This window comes from Lutra lutra, chromosome 2, assembly GCF_902655055.1.
Source record: "Lutra lutra chromosome 2, mLutLut1.2, whole genome shotgun sequence".
NCBI classification, from domain to species: Eukaryota; Metazoa; Chordata; class Mammalia; order Carnivora; family Mustelidae; genus Lutra; species Lutra lutra.
In genome coordinates, this window is record NC_062279.1 from 70,150,069 (window position 1) to 70,170,220 (window position 20,152).

A 20,152-nucleotide genomic window follows, 5' to 3' on the forward strand; every position below is an offset into this window, starting at 1 on the left:
TGTACTCTTCCTTAGGAGAAAAGTGTTTTTCAAATACTAGATGCTGAAAAATATTTTTTAGATGTGGTCTTGACAGAAGAGATGCCCAGGCTTAGTCGCAGGCTGCTTGCAGGGCTGGGGACAGAGGGATTATCTGCAGCAGGGAGGCTGTTACCAGTGGCTCCGCTCTCAGGAATGCTGCAGCAGGCGCAGCAATAAAGCCAAACGCAGATAAGTTCTGTTCAGTAAATATTAATTTGCCATTTACCAGGTGCCAGATACTGTATGAAATGTTGGTGAAACAGAGTAAGATAGCCCTGCTCCTGAGAGGCTGATGGCCAAGTAGCGCCAGAGGCTGAGAGCTGAGCCCACAGCTCAGTGACAGGCGGGCAGAGTTCAAGTCAAGGAGTTGAGCTCAAGACTGTATGGGAGACTTGCCTGACCGTGAGCAGGAAGTGCCCAGTGGCTTGGACACTTGGACAGATGCAGGAAACTGTGCCTTTCAGGAGGGTGAGCTTTTCCAGTGGGTCCTAGCTCAGCTCACAGAGTCAGAGCCCTGGCGTGGCAGCAGTGCCACCAGGTCAGAAGAGGCACCCCAAGTGATGATGTCTCGTGTGACTGGTCCTCCACATGAATTAGTTTCCAGATTAGGGGTTAGGAAAAAATCACATTTAATCAAATTCTCTTCAAAATTCCTTATATTTTTCATTAAATAAAGCACACATATACACAACAGACACGATGTATGCAGTATGTGGTAAATAGAACATGTGCAAAATACCATTTTTGCTTATTTTAAGTTACCATTTAAATAATTTCCCTTTTCCTACTCACTATTGAAGCCTATATGGTTGCTTCACATAAGTTAAAATCATGTGTGATGTGAAATGGATGATATCTTTAACAGGATTTTTCCCTTCCGGCAACAAATATAAAAAAAAACAAAACACAACATTGCATGTGAATGATACTTTCAGCTGACTTCGATAAAATCTGTGTGCTCAAACTGAAAGTAAGGTAACTGTAGCACTGAGTTCATGGGGTTTACAGTACAGTGCTCTGTGGGCTAACTTACGGTGGAATTTAGAGCACCCAGAATTGCTGAATTTTAGATTCTTCATCCCTATGACATTCTCCAAATACAGCCCTTGTATAGGGCTCTTCGTGAGAGTTTCTGGCAAACAGTTTAACCATTTGCTGCCTGATGTCTGCTGGGCTGGTCTTCTCCATTTCTGATCCAGGTCAGTTCCCTGAGGAAAACAAAGGAGGAGATGGTAGAGATGATGTTCAAGTATGAACGTCGTGGCGCCTAATCTATATTTTTGCTGGAGGAGAAAGATATCCCATGCTCACAAAGAAGGTGGCCACACAAATATAGATTTTTGCAATAATTCCAGGCCCACCTTAGTACTTAAATACATTTTATCCTGAGATTCTGAGTTCTTCCCCCACAAACAGGCAGAAAGAGTTTTGGTCTAGAAAACATTTCAAAATTGATGCTACTGGTTTCCACCATAGAGAGAGAAGACCTTTAGGAGTGGCTTCTCTGATGGTGAGTAGCATGACTGACCTCATATAGCCATAAGAATAAAGCAGTCATAAAATGTATTGGGTTTCTGACCCTCTTTGGTCTCCTGTGTGTCTGCATTCCCTGGCTGGGTTCTGGCCTCATGGGCACACCCTCACTGCCACCTGAACCTCAGCGGTTCTTGCGTTCGGGCCCTCCCTCTCAGTGCTGAGCGCTCATAGTGACCTCAGTTTGCTCAACAGCAGATCCGGGCAGTTCCTCTGAAGGAGATCAGCTATGAATGGAGTTCCAAGAAAGCATTGCCCCAGCGAGCTTGAATGACAGAAAGTAAGTCTCAAAGATACTTTAGGCCATAATAAAACAATTCTGTTACTTCATACTTCTTAATACAAAATTTCCATGTGCAACATTATCTTATTCTGACAATAAAGAGTAGCTTTTACCTGTGATTTGGCTTATAGAAGGAACTGATTTTATCATGTAATTTGAGGAGATTGTGGTATCAATTTGCTTTCACGCTTGCACATTTTTACTGGTTTAAAATATACATTCAGATTTGAAATTAGTCTGCTGGGCTGTGGTTTGTATTTCTATGGCACTGCTTTGAGGTACTCCTGTGTCTTTACTGATAAGGCTCTTGAGGCAGTTATTTCTTTATTTACTTATTTAATATACTTATTTATATAAAAATAATTATATATAATCATATATAGAATGATTATATATTATATATAAATAATTGTAATATATAACCATATATTATATAATATATAATAAAGATAATTTTATATTATATATTATGCATATAATTATATATTATATATTATGTATAAATATATATTTTATATTTATATTATATATTATCATATATTTAAAATATATAACATATATTGTATATATAATTTTATATTTGATTTTTTTAAAATTTATATATATAAAATATAAATTATATAAATATTATATATTATATATACTTATTCATATATAAATAAATACTTATTTATATATATAAATTTTATTTATTTATATGTAAATATAAATATATATATATATTGGTGCAGGGCTTGAACTTGCAACCCTGAGATCAAGACCCAAGCTGAGATCAAGAATTAGACACCCAAGTAACTGAGCTACCCAGGCCCCCAAGTCTACTGGGGAGTTTTAAGGCAGAATCTTTCTTGGCATATAATCCAATACATATATGAGACTAGTCATCCTGACAGGGGTAGGTCTTGGCAGAAGTGATACTGGATCGGTCTAAAGCTATAAGCATTTTCCTAGGTTACCATCACTATCTCAAACACTTTTTTTTTTTAATACTTTATTTATTTGACAGAGGTCACAAGTAGGCAGAAAGGCAGGCAGAGAGAGAGGAGGAAGCAGGCTCCCTGCAGAGCCGAGAGCCCGTTGTGAGACTCCATCCCAGGACCCTGGGATCATGACCTGAGCTGAAGGCAGAGGCTTTTACCCACTGGGCCACCCAGGCGCCCCTCAAACACTTTTTAAATAGGGCACAACTCTGGCCTTTTTACAAAATAGTGAGCCCACAATGTGTATGGATTGATTTTTGATAAGCTTGGAAATACCAAATTGTACTGCATTCATTATGGAACAGACAGAGCTCCTGAAAGCTACTGGAAGGTGGCACAGTGTCCTCACAGATGGGGATTGCCTGTAGACCTATCAGGTTTGCATCTCAAAGGGGAAATGTTGATGTGAATTAAAAATACTTGGGCACTTTTTTTTTTTCCCCATATCTGCCACTAGGTCCTTTACATATCAGTTCATTGAACCTGATGATAGGATCAGATCATGGGTTAGATCAGTTGATAGAACCTCTGAAACTGATCAGGAAACTGAGGTCCAAGAAGGTTGGCAACTTTCCTGAGGCCATATACCCAGGACGTGGTAGAAATAGAATTCAGATCTGGGACTGTCTCCATATTACCACATCAGCCTGTCTTGCTGGGAGTAGTATGCAAAAATTATGATCACCTTAATAATTCCGATACAAAAATTGTGTTTTCATGTATGTGGATACACAGATGCTTAGTGCTCGCTCAACAAATGTTTTCTGTAAGAGTTTAATCAAATGAGGTGTTAGGCATGTAAAGGGGTTCAGGCCTGAATTCTCTCCTTTTTTTCCCTCTCCCTCCAGGGCTATCACAAATAGAAAGGGTAGAAGTAAGAATCATCAGTTGAATGTGGATCAGAGCATAATGTTTATATTAATTGATGGCTTTAATATAATAAATGGTTTTCTATGAATAAATGGCTGAGTAAGGTTTCCAGAAAACCATGTTGGAGAATGGGGCACTGAAGCCTGTTGGGGTATTCTGCTTCCTCCCTAAATCTAGACCTTTGGGACTCACTCTGTCCACTTACAGAGCAGCTGCTAAGAACCTCAAGCTAGCCTCATCCTCCCAATGGACAGAAAGGAATGGAAGGAGGGGAGGAGGAGCACTTCACCAGCTGGGAACTGGAAGTGAGAGGGAGCTTATAGGCCGCTTAATGGCCAGCAGGCCCAAGAGGGCCACAGGCTGGGCACCTGAGGCCTGGGACACATAATCCTATCTTCTAGTAAGGTAGGGCCCAGAAATGCCAGGCACTTGCTGACCATATGAGTTGTCCCCTCCCCCAGCAGGGGAAGGACAACAGGTGTCCTTGCTCCATGCTTCCCTCTCAGGCAGGGAACAGCAAATCACGTCCTCTTTGGAAACTTGAACAGGGATGATAAATGTTCTTGAGCATTTGAGCTATGTCCAGAGCATAACTGAAAACCAGAAATAAACAAGCAGCTTTGAGCCAAGATGAGGACACAGTGACAATCTTGTTATCCAAGCAAACTTTTCAGACTCAAAGCGTTTCAGGGCCTTGTGAGTATCTACCTAGAAGCAGGGGACATCACAGAATTCTCTCAGGATCAAGTTTTCCTTAGTATTTATTTGCTATAAATTTATACTCAACTTGGTCATAAATTTCCTTAGTTTGGGCAGTGAGACACAGTGCTATATTGGAAAGTAGTGTCCTATTTTGTATGAAATGACTCCAAATATGTTATTTTACTGCTTAGTTTTACTCATGTGGTGATATAATTTTCCTTCTTCTTTTTTTTTTAGGATGTGTTTATTTATTTTTAGAGACAAGAGAGAGGGTGTGAGCAGAGGGAGGGGCAGAGAGAGAGAGAGAATCCTCAAGCAGACACCATTCTGAGTGTAGAGCCCAGTGAAGGGCTCAATCCCAAGACCCTGAGATCATGACCTGAGCTGAAATCAAGAGTTGGTCACTTAATCAACTGAGCCACCCAGGTGCTCCATCATGTGGTGATATAATTTCCTAGAGTAATTGCAAATTTACATTGTTCTTCTTGCCAATTTAATTCTTGAGCTCACTTTTCCAATAATACAAAACACCGTTGTCACTCATTAATTGTGTTAGCTGCCGTGTACATGGTGCTCACCATGGGCCAGGCACTGTTTTCAATGTGCTGAACTCATTCAATCCTCCCCACAATCCTTTCAAGTACTTGATATTATTAGCTTCACTTTACAGATGAGGAAATCAAGGCAAGTAAAATTTCAAAAATCATTATGTGTTTATATCAAGAGATGGGGTTATAGTCTATATTACACACAAACACACACACACACACACACACACACACACACACACACACAGAGTCTACTTTTCCTCACTAGCCAAAAGTGTGTGTATTTGTGTGTGTGTATATGAGATTTTATTTCCCAGGTATCCCCGACCCCATGCGTGCATAGACTCCCTCCCCATTATCAGCCTCCCCGTGCAGCACCAGAGTGGTACATTTGCTGTAATTGAGGGACCAACTTTAACACATTGTAACCCAGAGGTCATAATTTACATTAGGGCTCATCTTGGTGTTATAATTTTTATGGGTCTGGACAGTGTATAATGCCATGTAGCCACTACTGTAGTATCATAAAAAATAGTTTCACTGCCTTAAACCCCCTCCATGCTCTGCCTATTCACTGTTCCCCTCTGACCTCTGGCAACCACTGATCTGTTTTATTGTCTCCACAGTTTTGCCTTTTCTAGAATATCACATAGCTGGAATCATACAGTAGGTAACCTTTTTGGATGAGCTGCTTTCACCTGGTGGTATTCACTTAAGGTTCTTCATGCCTTCCTAACTCATCTGTTTTTTAGTGCTGAAAAATATTATCTGGATGTACTTACCTGTCGAAGGACATTTTGGTTGCTTCCAAATTTTGGCAGTTATGAGCAAAGCTGCTATAAATCCCAGGTGCAGGTTTTTGCGTGGACAAGAGTTTTCAGCCCCTGTGGGTAAATAGCAAGGAATGCACTTGCTGGATCATGTGGAAAGGGCATGTATAGTGTTGTAAGAAAACACCAAACTGTCTTCTGAGGTGGCTGGACTGTTTTGGGTTCCCACAAGTAATGACTGACAGGCCCTGTTGTTCCACATCCACCACGGCATTTGGTATTTTCAGTGTTCTGGTTTTTGGCTATTCTAATAGGTGCGTAGTGCTATCTCATTGTTGTTTAATTTGCATTTCCCTGATGACACATGTTGTAAAGCATCTTTTCATATGCTTATTTGCCATCTGTATATCTTCTTCAGTGAAGTGTGTGCTAAAGTGTTTGGCTCATTTTTTAATTGAGTTGTTTGTTTTCTTATTGTTGAGCTAAAAAATTTCCTTGTATAGTTTTCATAACAGTCCCTTATCAGATATGTCTTTTGCAAATATTTTCTCCCAGTCTGTAGCTTGTCTGTCATTCTCTCAACAACATCTTTCACAGAAAAGAACTGTTTATTTTAATGAGGTCCATCTTATCAAGTCTCTCTCTCTCTCATGGATCATGCTTGGTGGTGTTGTAGCTAAAAATCCTCACCAAACCCAAGGACATTTGAATATTCTCCTGTGTTATCTTTTAGAACTTTTGTAGTTTTGCATTATACATTTAAGTCTATGATTCATTTTCAGTTAATTTTTGTGACAAGTGTAAAGTCTGAGTCTAGATAAAAGATTTAATTTTTTTGTTTCAACATCATTTATTGGAAAGACTACTGTGCTCTGCCGTAATGCCTTTGCTTCTTTGTCAAAGATCAGTTTACTAGGGGAAACTAGGTAGCTCAGTCAGTTAAGTATCTGCCTTCAGCTCAGGTCATGATCTCGGGGTCCTGGGATCGATCCCCACATTGGGCTCCCTGCTCAGTGGGGATTCTGTTTCTCTCCCTCCCTCTGCACCTCCCCCTGCTTATGCTTTCTCTCTCTCAAATGAATAAATAAAAATATCTTTTTAAGAAAAGGTCAGTTAACTATATTTAGGGAGGTCCATTTCTGGGCTCTTTATTCTGTTCCATTGCTCTGTTGGAATCTATTCTCACACCAATACTTCACTGTCTTGATTACTATAGCTTTAACGTTAAGTCTTGAGGTTGGATATGGTCAGTACTCTGACTTTGTTCTTTTCCTTCATGTTGTATCAACTATTCTGGGTCTTATCTTCTCTGTACAAACTTCAGAATCAGTTTTTCAATAGTCACAAAATAATTTGCTGGGATTTTGATTGGCATGGTGATGTATCTATGGATCAAGTTGGGAAGAACGACACCTTGACAATATTGAGTCTTCCTATCCATGAACATGGAATATCTCTCCATTTGTTTAGTTCTTTGATTTCTTTCATCTTCTTTGATTTCTTTGAAGTTTTCCTCATATAGATCTGGACATGTTTTGGTACTAAGGTAAAGCTAGCCTCATAGAATGAGTTAGAAAATATTCCCTCTGGTTCTGTGCTCAGAAGGATTTTGCAGAGAATTGATATTTCTTCCTTAAGTGGTTGTCTTTTGTATGTCTTTTAATTTTTTTGATAGGTGGGCATGATATAATGGGAAAAAGAAACTGCTGTAAATGGGCTTTTAGTAATGCAGTGGTGAGGTGTGGGAGTAGGGGGAAGCATTCTATAGTACTATTATTAGGTTTCAGTCTTTCCTGAGCTTGTGCCTCTAGCTGTGAACTTCCTGTGCTTCTTGGTTGCCCCTCCCCCGCCCCCACCTTAGGTGGGACAGGATGGCTAAGAGTGGGATGGAGTTGAGCATTTCCATTCCTGCAGGTCAGTAAGCCTCTGATAAAACTTAGCAGATTAGGCTGTGTTTAAGTAGTTTTCCTTGAGGGCAGACCTTGTTAAGAAGAGCAGAATGCTCTAGCATATTTCAAAAGGCTTCCTCTTCCCCCTTTTTCTACCAGAAGCAGAGAGGATTTTCTCTATTTCATGAGAACTTATTAGAACTCCAGGAAGTGAGGCTGACAAAATTTTGACACCTCATCCCACCTTGTCCACACTGAGCCTTCAGCAATTTGTCAATTATAGGCATACCACAGAGATGTTGCAGTTTTGGTTCCAGCCCATCAAAATAAAGCAAATATTGTAATAAAGCAAGTCACATGAATTTTTTGGTTTCCCAGTACATATAAAAGTTATGCTCACCCTATACCATAGTCTATTAAGTGTGCAATAGCATTCTATTTAAAAAACAATGTAATGTCTTAATTTAAAAAAATACTTTATTGCTAAAGAAGTGCTAATCATCATCTGAGCTTTAAGCAAGTCATAAGCTCTTTGCTGGTGGAGGGTCTTGCCTCAGTGTTTATGGCTGCTGCTAATCAGGGTGGTGGTTGTTGAAGACTGGGATGACTGTGGCAATTTCTTAAAATAAGACACTAATGAAGTTTGCTGCATTGATTGACTCTTCCTTTCATGAATGATTTTGCTGTAGGAAGTGATGCTGTTTGACATTTTACCCACAGAAGAACTTTCAAAGTTGGAGTTAATCCTCTTGAACCCTACTGCTGCTTTATCAGCTAAGTTAATGTAATATTCTAAATTCTTTGTTGTCATTTCAACAATCTTCACAGCATCTTCACCAGTAGTTTCCATCTCAATGAAACACTTTCTTTGCTCATCCATAAGAAGCAACTCCTTGTGTGTTTTTCCAGAAGGCTTTCAATTGACTTTCCCAGATCCATCAGAGAAATCACTATCCATGGCAGCTGTAGCCTTACAAAACTTTCTTAAAATTTCTTAAATTTCTTAAAATAAAATAGCCTTGCAAAAATTTCTTAAATAATGAGATTTAAAAGTCAATATAGCTCCTTGATCTACAAAACAGATGTTGTGTTAGTTGGTATGAAAGCAACATTAATCTTGTTGTCCATCTCCATCAGAGCTCTTGGGTGACCAGGTACATTGCCAATGAGGAGTCACATTTTTAAAGGAAACTTTTTTTTTTGAGCAGTGGGTTTCAACAGTGGGCTTATAATATTCAGTAAACCACGTTATTAACAGATGTGCTGTCATCCAGGTTTTGCTGGTCAATCTACAGAGCACAGAGTAGATTTCCCATAATTCTTAAGGACTCTAGGATTTTCAGAATGGTAAATGAGCATTGGCTTTAACTTAAAAGTCATCAGCTTTATTAGCCTCTAGCAAGAGAGTTAGCCTCTGCTTTGAAGCTTTGAAGGCAAGCATTGACCTCTCTCTAGTTTTAAAAGTTCTAGATAGCATCTTCTTCCAATAGAAGACTGTTTCATCTACATCGAAAATCTGTTGTTTAGTGCAGCCATCTTCATGAAGTATCTGAGTTGGATCTTCTGGAAAACTTGCCTCTGCCTCAGCACTTGCTGCTTCACATTGCATTTTGATGTTACGGAGCCGGCCTCTTTCCTTAAACCTCACCAACCAACATCTGCAGGCTTCCAACTTTTCTTCTGCAGCTTCCTCACCTCCTCAGCCTTCCTAGAATTGAAGAGAGTAGGACTTTGCTCTGGATCAGGCTTTGGCTTAAGAGAATATTCTGGCTGGTTTCATCTTCTATCCAGATTCCTCAAACTTTCTCCATATCAGCAGTAAGAATGTGTTCACCAGAGTAGCACATTTAATTTCCTTCAAGAACTTTTCCTTTGCATTTACAATTTGGCTAACTATTTGGTCAGAAGCCCTACCTGTCAGCCTACCTGTCAGCTTTCCACGTGGCTTCCTCACTAAGCTTAATCATTTCTATCTTTTAATTTAAAGTGAGGGACCTATGACTCTTCTTTTCACTTGAACACTTGGAGGCCATTGTAGGGTTATTAACTGGCCTAATTTCAATACTGTTGTGTCTTAGAGCATAGGGAAGCCTAAGAAGTAGGAGAATGATGGGGGAAAGGCTGGTCAGTGGAGCCATCAGAGCACACACACATTTACTGATTAAGTATCTTATACTTAATCAGTGGTTCATGGAGCCCCAAAAGAATTACAATAGTAATGTGAGAGACCCCTGATCACAGATCACTATAACAAATATAGTAATAATGAAAAAGTTTGAAAGATTGTAGGAAATACCAAAATGTGACAAAGAGACATGAAGTGAACAAATGTGTTGGAAAAATGGTGCTGATAGACTTGCTCAATACCGGGTTGCTACAAACCTTCCATTTATTAAAAAAAAAAAAATTTAAATACAGTTATCTGTGAAGCACAATAAAGTGAGGTCTGCCTGTACAGTTCAGGATTTTCTACTTTGGTGCTTGTTTCTGTGGAAGTTTTTGCTGTGATTCTCTGTCAGTCTCTCCAGTTTTGGAGGCAGCAATGTGCCCTGTTCCTTTCTCTTACAGAGCTAAGGAGAGTTGTTCATTTTTCAGTTTGTTCAGCTTTTTACTTGTTGTTAGAACGAAGTGGAAACTTCCAAGTTCCTTCCATGCCAGACCAGAATCCAAAGTAGATTTCTTAGTTTGGTTTCTGTCAGCCGGAATGAGTGGAGACAGAATTCAAGTAGGAACTCAAGTTTTGAGATGAATTCTTTTGAAATCTCAGAGGTCTGAATCTGAGCAGAAGTTATTGCATTTTTTAGCCTCTAACATATAGTCTATCTTATCTCCAGGGATTGTTGTGATTACAGCCTGCCCCTGGGGGTATGAATCTGAATGAGACCAACTCTCAGTAAGATCCCTGATGCGAGCAGCTCTGAATGGTGATCCCATCTCAAATAAAATTAACTGGAAGAAAAAAAATGGACTGGAAAGACCTAGATTGTCTGTCTTTTATCAAGTCCTTACATTCTTAGATTATCTTCCACGCAATATTTAATGTGTGAGTATCTCCCTTTTGCATTCTGTCTTTCCACTCCAATTTGGCCTAATTCCTCTCCAGGCCAGCTGCCAACTAGTACTCTGGAACTTCCCTTCCTCGCACTCCTCGGTTGGACCCACCCCTTTTCAGATCCCACATCTTCTTCTTCCTTATTTTATTCCCTTGTTTACTTGAGCACATCTTCCCATTACTTCTTTAGAAAAATACTTGAGAGGGGTGCCTGGGTGGCTCAGTTGATTAAACGTCTGCCTTTGGCTCAGGTCATGATCCTGGAGTGTCAGGATCCAGCTCTGCATCAGGCTCTCTGCCGCCCATCCACCCGCCCACCATGTTCTCTTGTTCACTCTCTCTTTCTCAAATAAATAAAATCTTTTAAAAAAGTAGAAAGAAAAGAAAAGAAAAATCTTGAGAGACAGGCTTTCTGAGCACTTGCAGTTATGAAAATATTTTTGCCTGTATTCTATGTAATTGATAAATTGGTTGGCTGCAGAGCTCTACGATAAAAATTATTTCCCTCATACATTCTATGAGAGCTACTTTGCTCTTGCAACTAAGTGTAACTGTGAACAACTTCTTGAGTGGAGCCCTTGAGGTGGGAAGGGACATGCAGGGCTATAGGGATCCAATGTGGAGAGAGCCTGTACTGGACATGAACCTTGACATCCTCCAGGCCAGAGAGAGTCTGGGGCCTCAGAAAGTACCTGAAAGCAAGGGTCAGATTTCCAAAGTTATCGGAGAGAGCTTGCCTTATGAGATCAAAAGATAAGTGGAAAGATGGGAGGGAAAGCAACTTAGCTGACTGGGGTGGCCAGGTTGAGCCAAAAAGAGAGACAGAGAGAGAGCGAAGGAGAGAGGGAAATACAGGACACCAAGTTAAATTTAAATTTGATATAAACAATGAATAAATATTTCCGTGTAAGTATGTCCCATGTAATATATTTTATCTGGCAACCCTACGGCTGACACAGCTGCCCTTGGAAGGACCTGCTAGTCTTTCTGGCCCTCAAGTGTGCTGGTGACTTAATGGATGAGCTAAAGCCTCTGTGTCTTTGAGGTGGGATGAGCATTGACCTTCGTAGTTGAGGAAACTAGGATGCAGGAAAGCCTGGACGAGAAACAGAGGATTTTCCAGCTGATACTTTGTCCACAGGGGCAGAGAAAACTGAGCCTTCAGTAACCCATGGGATTGCTTAAGACTTGGCCCAGGGCAAATAATCCTGCAAGTGGGCAAAGTCACAACCAAGCCAGAGAGGGAAAGAATGCGCCCAGCACCCTGGATGGGCAGCTGCCAGCAAAATCAAATGGCTGGAGGCGTACATGGCAACTTGAACCAAGAAAAGCAATTAATGCAATCAAGGGGCTCCAATTACAGCATTAAACTGCTATAACTGGAACTCAAGAACATGATTTTTGAGTTTAAAAATACAGCAGATGTATTGAAAAAGAGGATGGCAACTACTGAGAAGTGAACATGGGCCTGGAAGAACAAGTGGAAAAATCTCTCCAAACAGCAAAAATTTAAAGACAGAAACCATCAGAGCAAATCTGAGAGCCAGAAGACAGACCCAGAAGTTGCAATGTATAAATAAATCGGGATTTCAGAGTGAGGAATAGTAATAGAGAAGAGGCGATATTTAAACAAATAGGTGAAGAAAATCATGCAGAGCTAAGGAAACTGTTCAGATAGAAAGGAATCTTTGAGTTCCAAGGGAAAGAGCTATAAAAATGGGAACAAACACAACAGATTCCAGTAAAATGGGCTAGTTCCAAGGATAATGACAAAGCTCTACAGTCTTCCAGATGGGAAGGACAAGTCATTGACACGAGAAAGAACCAGACCAACTTCAGATTTCTATCTGCAACTCTGAAATCAGAAAACAGTAGGATAATATCCACTGACAACTGTCTGTGTGGATTAAAAAACAAAACCCAACCACATATTTCTAAAGAAACCCACTTTAAACAAAGTGGTAGAGGTTGAAATTCAGATGATGTACAGAGATATCATCAGATAAATATAAATCCAAAGAAGCCAAGTCTAGCAATAGCAATGTTGGAATAAGCAGGATGAATATTGATATTATGTAATGATAAAAGGCAAATTTATAGCTAGATGTAACAACCATAAACCATGTTCACCAATCAGTATAGAAACTAAATATATAAAGCAAAAACTATTAAGAGTATCTAGTAAAAATACAATTTTAATAGGGATTTTAATATACCTTTTTCAGAATCAGTCAAATCTAGCAGACCAAAAAAAAAAAAGGGGGCGGAGGAGGAAATAGAATAAAACAACCAACAAATTTGACCTAAAAGATGTATGGAACATTACATCTCATAACTATGTTTCTTTTGTATATTAATGGAGCATTCATAAACATTAGTCTTGGCTTTGGTCCAGAATAATATCTAGGTTATCTAATAATCTGATTCACAAAACTAGAGATTTTATAGGCCACATTCCCTGACCTGTAACCCCTAAAAGGGGGGAGGGAATAAATAATGAAAAGGGAATAATAGCCCCCCTAAAAAGCCCCTCTAATGACTTGGAAATTGAGAACCAACATCCCAAATAACACTTCAAAATACAAGTACTACTTAAAATACAAATAAATATAAATAAAATATACTAAAATGATATTAAGCATATAAATATACAGCTTTATATAAACATAAATAATATGTAAATAAAACCCAAATTACCCAAATTATCTAGAAAGCAATCAAGGAGAAAACTTTATACCAAAACATATATGACACAGCTCAAACTATTCCTATTGGGAAGGAATTTATAGTCTTAAGTGCTTTATTATTAAAGAAAACAGGAAAAACAAATTTAGAACTCAGTCTAAGAAAATGGAACAAGAACTGCAAAATAAACCAAAGAAAAACTTGAGTGAATAAAGATAGAAAATAATAAATAAAAAACAAATAAGGTAGAGGGTGCGTGGGTGGCTCAATCGGTTAAGTGTGGGACTCTTGATTTCTGCTCAGGTCATGACCTCAGTGTCCTGGGACGGGCCCGCAGCCCAGTAGGAAGGTGGCTTGAGGATTCTCTTCCTCTTCTACTGCCCCTTCCCCTGCTCACGTGGGCGCGTGCGCGCGCGCACACACACACACACACACTCACACTCTCTCTCTCTCAAATAAATAGATCTTTTAAAAAAAATGAAAACAAATAAAGTAGAAAAGATAAATACACCTCAAAGTGGATTCTTTTTTTTTCCATTTTTTTTTTCAAAGTGGATTCTTATGACCGACTCCCTAAGTAGATCAAGTCCCAGGCTGCAGAAGGAAAAATGCAAAGAGAGCTAACGAGCGTCAGAGTGACAACAGGCTTATTGAATTGGCCTGGCTGATGAAGGTGCAAGTCAGGAAACAGCTTTGTTTTCTCCCACCGCTGCCTCACACAATGTTTCCCCAGAAATATTTCCTTGCTCTTGGTCACATTTCTGGTGGACCCAATGCCTTTTCACGTACTTTGGAGTCTGAAAACAGTCCCACATGGGAAACCTGGGTGGCTTGGTGGGTTAAAGCTTCTGCCTTTGGCTCAGGTCACGATCTCAAGGTCCTGGGATCAAAGCCCTGAAATGGGCTGTCTGCTCAGCGGGGAGCCTGCTTCCTCCTCTCTCTCTGCCTGCCTCCCTGCCTGCTTGTGATCTCTCTCTGTCAAATATATAGTCTTTCAAAAAAATAGAAATAAAAACAGTCCCACATTCAGATATTTTGTAGTTGGATCCAGCCTAACTGAAAACCTCCATATCTCTTTCCATTCAGTGGTTTTCAGTCTTCCCAGTTCAGGTCTGATTCACTGCTTTGTAGAGGACGGAGAGGATGAGGTGTGAGTGCCCGTTTTAGCTATACCAGCTCCCCAGGTGCCTCCTCCAGCGTTGGGACCAGGAGTGGGTGGAGTGGAACGATGAGCCCACACTATCTATAATATTTGTTTTGTTGGTCATAAGCCCTCCCTCATGACACATTTTCAAATTCTGCTTCTTCCATGTGCAGCACATGGCCTCGGGAGATTTCCCTTGGAGACCTCTGCACCTGCACTGGTTTTCCCTGGAGCCAGCTGATGCACTTGCTGGCTGACCTCTGCAGCACTCCAGGCGTCCCTAATCCCTGTCTTCTGCCCTCTGCCTTCTGTTTTCATGGTTTTTTTTTTTTTTAAATTCACCCTGGCAAGCAGCCCTCTTCCTAGGATTCAGTTCAAGATGACCCAAGCCCTGCTACCTAATGGTGCTATGAAAAGAACCTAAGCACGCTTTTGCTGTCAGATGGTGGAAATACCATTTCAGCCTGTCTCCCTACCCTGTTGTGGGGACTCTTCTAGACTACCTGCCTCCTCCAGACCCTCCAAGGAGAAAGCTCTAGTGTTATATTCACAGGCAAGCCTCACACTTCAGGAGACACAAGTCAAGCACTCCTGACACTCCTCCTGGGCTCTGCCCTCACCTCCACAGACAGAGAGAGAAATGCCAGCCTCCTTTCCATCAAACATCCGTTCCTACAAATATATTTCTTTTTTTAAAAGACTTTATTTATTTATTTGACAGAGGGTAAAAGAGAGACAGCACAAGCAGGGGCAGAGGGAGAGGGAGAAGCTAACTCCCCACTGAGCAGGGAGTCCAACGTGGGGCTCGATCCCAGAACCCTGAGCCGAAGGCAGATGCTTAACCAACTGAGCCACCCAGGCACTCCCCACTACAAATATATTTCTTAAAGCTTGATTCACTTAGTTTGTGGTGGGAAATGAAGGAAACAAGATTCCTTGGCATTCCCATCTAGGCTAGCATACTTCTGCCCAGCAGATTCTCTTCAATCCCACTTTTGAGTTTCTAGTTTCCTCTCTTATCATCTGGAGGAGTTTGTTGAAGTAAGCGGTACTGCACAACTGGCCACAGGGAATAAAATGGTTAATCTCATGCCATAACAGAACAGATCAAATGGGGTAAGGAGGACTGCTGTTCGGGAAAATAGTCCAGAAAGGAATATCAGAATCTGGGCAGGGTGAAGAAGGTGTCTCGGTGGAGGGGTGGCTGGGTGTGAATTGTCAGAGACCAAGAAGGGTAAGGAGTGTCTGAATGGAAGGATTCAGAGGACATATCCCAGTGTAGGATGTCAAGGCATGAGCAAGGTGAGGGGGGCCTCTGCACAGATGGACATCGTGGTGCAGGGTATCAGAACATTTGGGTGAGGAAGTGGCCCTCACAGGGGGATGGCCTGGCCCTACAGAACCTAGGCTAGGTAGGGGGGTATCCTGTGTGGGCAGCAGGATGGCAAAGCCCAGGTGGAGGAAGTGCAGCATAGGGTTATAGGAGATGGATTATATACAGGAGGCTTGATCAAAGAAGTAAACAAACAGAGAGAAATGGGGATCGGGAAAAGGGAGTTATAAATAAGGAAAGGGAGAAAATAGAATCAGCCTTGCAGTAGTGATGGAAATTGGAAGTATCTTGAGATCATGGATTTCAATATATATATAGCTATCGAAATAAAGATGGATGCAAATGTGTGTGTATATTCATTTTCGGTCCACTGAGAAGGTCTAAGGCAGAGATACTCCACAAGTGATGAGCACAGCAGTGCTAGGATCTTAATTTCTGAGAACCATTCTCCACAGAAAGGAGCCAGAGCTCCTTGGAGAAATGAGATTCTAGGACCAAGCAGAGTAAGTTCAAAAGGAACCTGGAACATTTTATAGTGCCAAAATCAAGGAGATACTCAAAGAATTTGCGGATATAGCAAAAAGGTACAGAAGTCAGTTTGAAGAGATGCCCACAAATCTGGGGCAAAGTAAGCACCCAAAGAACTAATGATGGAAATGCAAGTAATTCTTTTTATGAAACTGCAAACCATATATAATATTCTCTTATTAAACATAATATATATATTATACATATGTATATATATACATAGAGTACATTGTTTAATGTACTCTATGTATATGTGTAAACGCAAAGTTTAATAAGAGAATATTAACTTAATCTCAAAACACTCCCTATGAAAATACTACAGAGAGAATATGTAACTTTACAGTGCAGAAGACTGGAAGACACTATCTTTTTTTATATATAAATTTTTTATTTTTTTATTAACATATAATGTATTATTAGCCCCAGGGGTACAGGTCTGTGAATCATCAGGCTTACACACTTCACAGCACTCACCATAGCACATACCTTCTTCTCCAATGTCCGTAACCCCACCACCCTCTCCCTACCCGCCCCCCGCAACCCTCAGTTTGTTTTGTGAGATTAAGAGTCTCTTGTGGTTTGTCTCCCTCCCATCCCATCTTGTTTCATTTGTTCTTTTCCTACCCCCCAAAGCCCCCACATTGCCTCTCAACCGGAAGACACTATCTTAAACAAGTTATCAAATTGGACAACAGCAGAAGCAAATCATGTGCCACATGATAGGATGCCTTGAGAGGAACACAGCATCCCTTCTGTAGATTTTTTTTTCCCAGAGGTGCATAACCTGAATCTAATAATAAGGAATAGTTTCAAACCCACATTATACAAAATAGCCTATAATCCTCAAAAGAATCCAGGAATGAGAAGTTATTTCCAAGTTGAAGGAGATTAAAGAGGTATGATAGTTAGATGCAATGCAGGATTCTGAACTAGATGGATTTTTGCTTCAAAGGAAACTATTGGGAATTGCTATTATTGTTGTTATTATTGACAGAACTTACCGGTGGTACTGTATGATTGTCAATGTTCCCATTTTGATGGTTGTGCTGTGGTTATGCAGGAAAATGTCGGTGAGGGGATGGGGGCATCATGTTGGTAACTTACTCTCAGATCATTCAGGAAAATGGAAGTTCTTGATATGTTTACTTGCAAATTTTCTGTAAATTTGAGATTGTTTCAAAAAATTTTAAAAGATTTATTTATTTATTTGAGGGCAGAGGGGCAAAGGGGGAGGGAGAGAATTTTCAAGCAGACTCCCTGCTGAGCATGGAGCTGATGCGGATCTCAATTTCACGACCCATGAGATCATGACCTGAGCTGGAATCAAGAGCTGACGCTCAACTGACTAAGTCACCCAGGTGACCTAAGATTGTTTCCAAAAAAAATTTTTTTTAAGATTTTATTTATTTATTTGACAGGGAGAGAGAGAGCACACGCACCAACAAGGGGAGCAGCAGGCAGAGGGAGAAGCAGGCTCCCTGCTGAGCAAGGAGCCTGATGCAGTACTCTATCCCAGTACCCTGCCAAACGCAGATGCTTAACTAACTGAGCCACACAGGTGCCCCTCAAAAAAAAAAAAAAAATCTTTTTTTTTTTAAATTTAAAGTTATGGAGAAGTGAAAAGACTACCAATTGGGAAAAATACTAGCAATGCCAATGTCAGAGAAATAGCTAATGTTTTTAACATACAAAGGGCTCTTACTAAACTGATAAAATAAAGACTAACAAACTCAAATAAGAAAAAATCGAAATGTGAATGATAAATAAAAGGAGGTTTCCTCAGTTGTTGTCAGGGACATGCAATTTAAAATATTTATCAAATAACATAAAGCATCTATCAAAATGGTTACAGTTCTAAAAAGTGGAAGCCAGAAAGGGTGATTTGAGGATGTGGAGTGAGTATTTTCATACCTTGATGGTAGAAATCTAAATTGTTAAATGTTCATGGAATGAATCTGGCAATATCTGTTAAAAACAGGCATTCTATTGCAACTAGTAGATAAATAAATTCTGCAGATTTAATGCACAGCATAGTGATTATAGTAAGAAATACTGTATTATAAACTTCAAAGTTACCAAGAGACTAGATCTTAACTGTTCTTTACACAAAAAGAAATGATAGGGGTGCCTGGGTGGCTCAGTGGGTTAAAGCCGCTGCCTTCGGCTCAGGTCATGATCCCAGGATCCTGGGATCGAGCCCCGCATCGGGCTCTCTGCTCAGCGGGGAGCCTGCTTCCCTTCCTCTCTCTCTCTGCCTGCCTCTCTGCCTACTTGTGATTTCTGTCTGTCAAATAAATAAATAAAATCTTTAAAAAAAAAAAAAGAAATGATAATTATGTGACATGATAAAGGTGTTAGCTAATGCTACTCTAGTAATCATATTGCAGTAGATAAATGTGTCAAGCCAACACCTCAAACTTACACAGTGTTATATGGTGAGTCTATCTCAATAAAAACATTTTTTATAGTACATTCCCTGTAACCGAGAAATTCCATCCTAGGGAATCCATTCTCTACATAAGACACAGAAACAAGAATGTTTATTGCAGCTCTGTTTCTAATTATGGAAGACAAAAGAGTGAATTAATAGGCAACTATTAATAGGAAAATGATTGGGACACAACCTTTTCCAAGGAAAACTATGCAATATAAAGAATGTTAGTTCTATGCTTGTTGACTAAAAGGGAGCCCTACATTATATGTTTTAGAGACAAAAAGCAAGATGCAGAGAAATACATAAGATATAACTCTATTTTTTAAACAGAGTTAACTTCCCAGTATAGGTATATATGTTTTATATATGGTTATTTGAACTTGTAGAAAGATAAGAAGCATACCTACATATATACCATATATATTGGTTTGGGAGAAGGGGTGGATACAGATAAGGAGAAGATGAACTTTGATGGTATTGCTGCATTTTTACCAATTTGTCTTGCTCTACAGATAAGTCTTACCATTTGGGTTAATTGATTACTGAGATGTTAGCAGTTTGATAAATTAATTGAGAAAGATGGATACTGTGATAATAGTAAGAAGTCATAGTCTGTAGATCTGTTGCTGGGCCCAACTGAGAAGGCTGGAATCTGAAAAAATCAGCCGTTGGAGGTAGGCCAAGTGACTTACATGCTCAGAAGAAAATCTCTGAGAACTGAGGGCCAAGAGAAGTTTAAGCTAAAACCCACAGCTGACGATTACTTACCAAAAGTGGTAGGGAGGTGGTGAGGGGGAGAGGATGACTCCCAACATGAGAGTCAAACACCAGAACATATCGCAGGCCAAGAATATGTAAAGACTTCGGATTCCTTCTAATGGTTAGAATCACAAGTGGAAGATGAAGATGGGTCTGGAGCTTAGCTATAGCTCAGAAAAGTGAAGTTGCTGACAGCCAGGGCATTTGGTTTGGCCCCCTGATCTGCTCTTCCTCCCACCTGGCACTTCCAAACCCTCACCAGTAAAAGACCTGGGCTGCTCCTAGGGATGCCTGGGTGGCTGATATGGTTAAGTGTCTGACTTCGGCTCAGGTCATGATCTTGGGGTCCTGGGATGGGGCCATATTGGGCTCTCTGCTCAGTAGTGGGGGAGATCTGCTTGTCCCTCTGCCCCTCCCCTCCTCCTGTTTCTCTCCCTCTCTCTCTACCTTCCCCTGCTCTTAAGATTCAAGAGTTCCAGAAGTTTGTAGGCTTTATGTTCACTGAGAATTAGGATAGAGAAACCAAGGAGGGACAATCATTTAAAACTTGCTTTTGATTAGAACATGTTCTTTTTTACTTTTTTTTAAAGATTTTGTTTATTTGATAAAGAGAAAGAGAGA

At 40.2% G+C, this 20,152-nt stretch overlaps 1 protein-coding gene across 1 annotated transcript in view; it reads right to left on the reverse strand.

The window, feature by feature from the left end:
* LOC125094073 (collagen alpha-1(I) chain-like) overlaps window positions 1–20,152 on the reverse strand; it is a 33,025-nt gene that overhangs the window by 2,502 nt on the left and 10,371 nt on the right. The window contains exon 3 of the mRNA XM_047719818.1: window positions 1,055–1,229. Within this exon, the coding sequence (XP_047575774.1) occupies window positions 1,055–1,229 (175 nt within the window). The remainder of the gene's footprint in view (window positions 1–1,054; window positions 1,230–20,152) is intronic.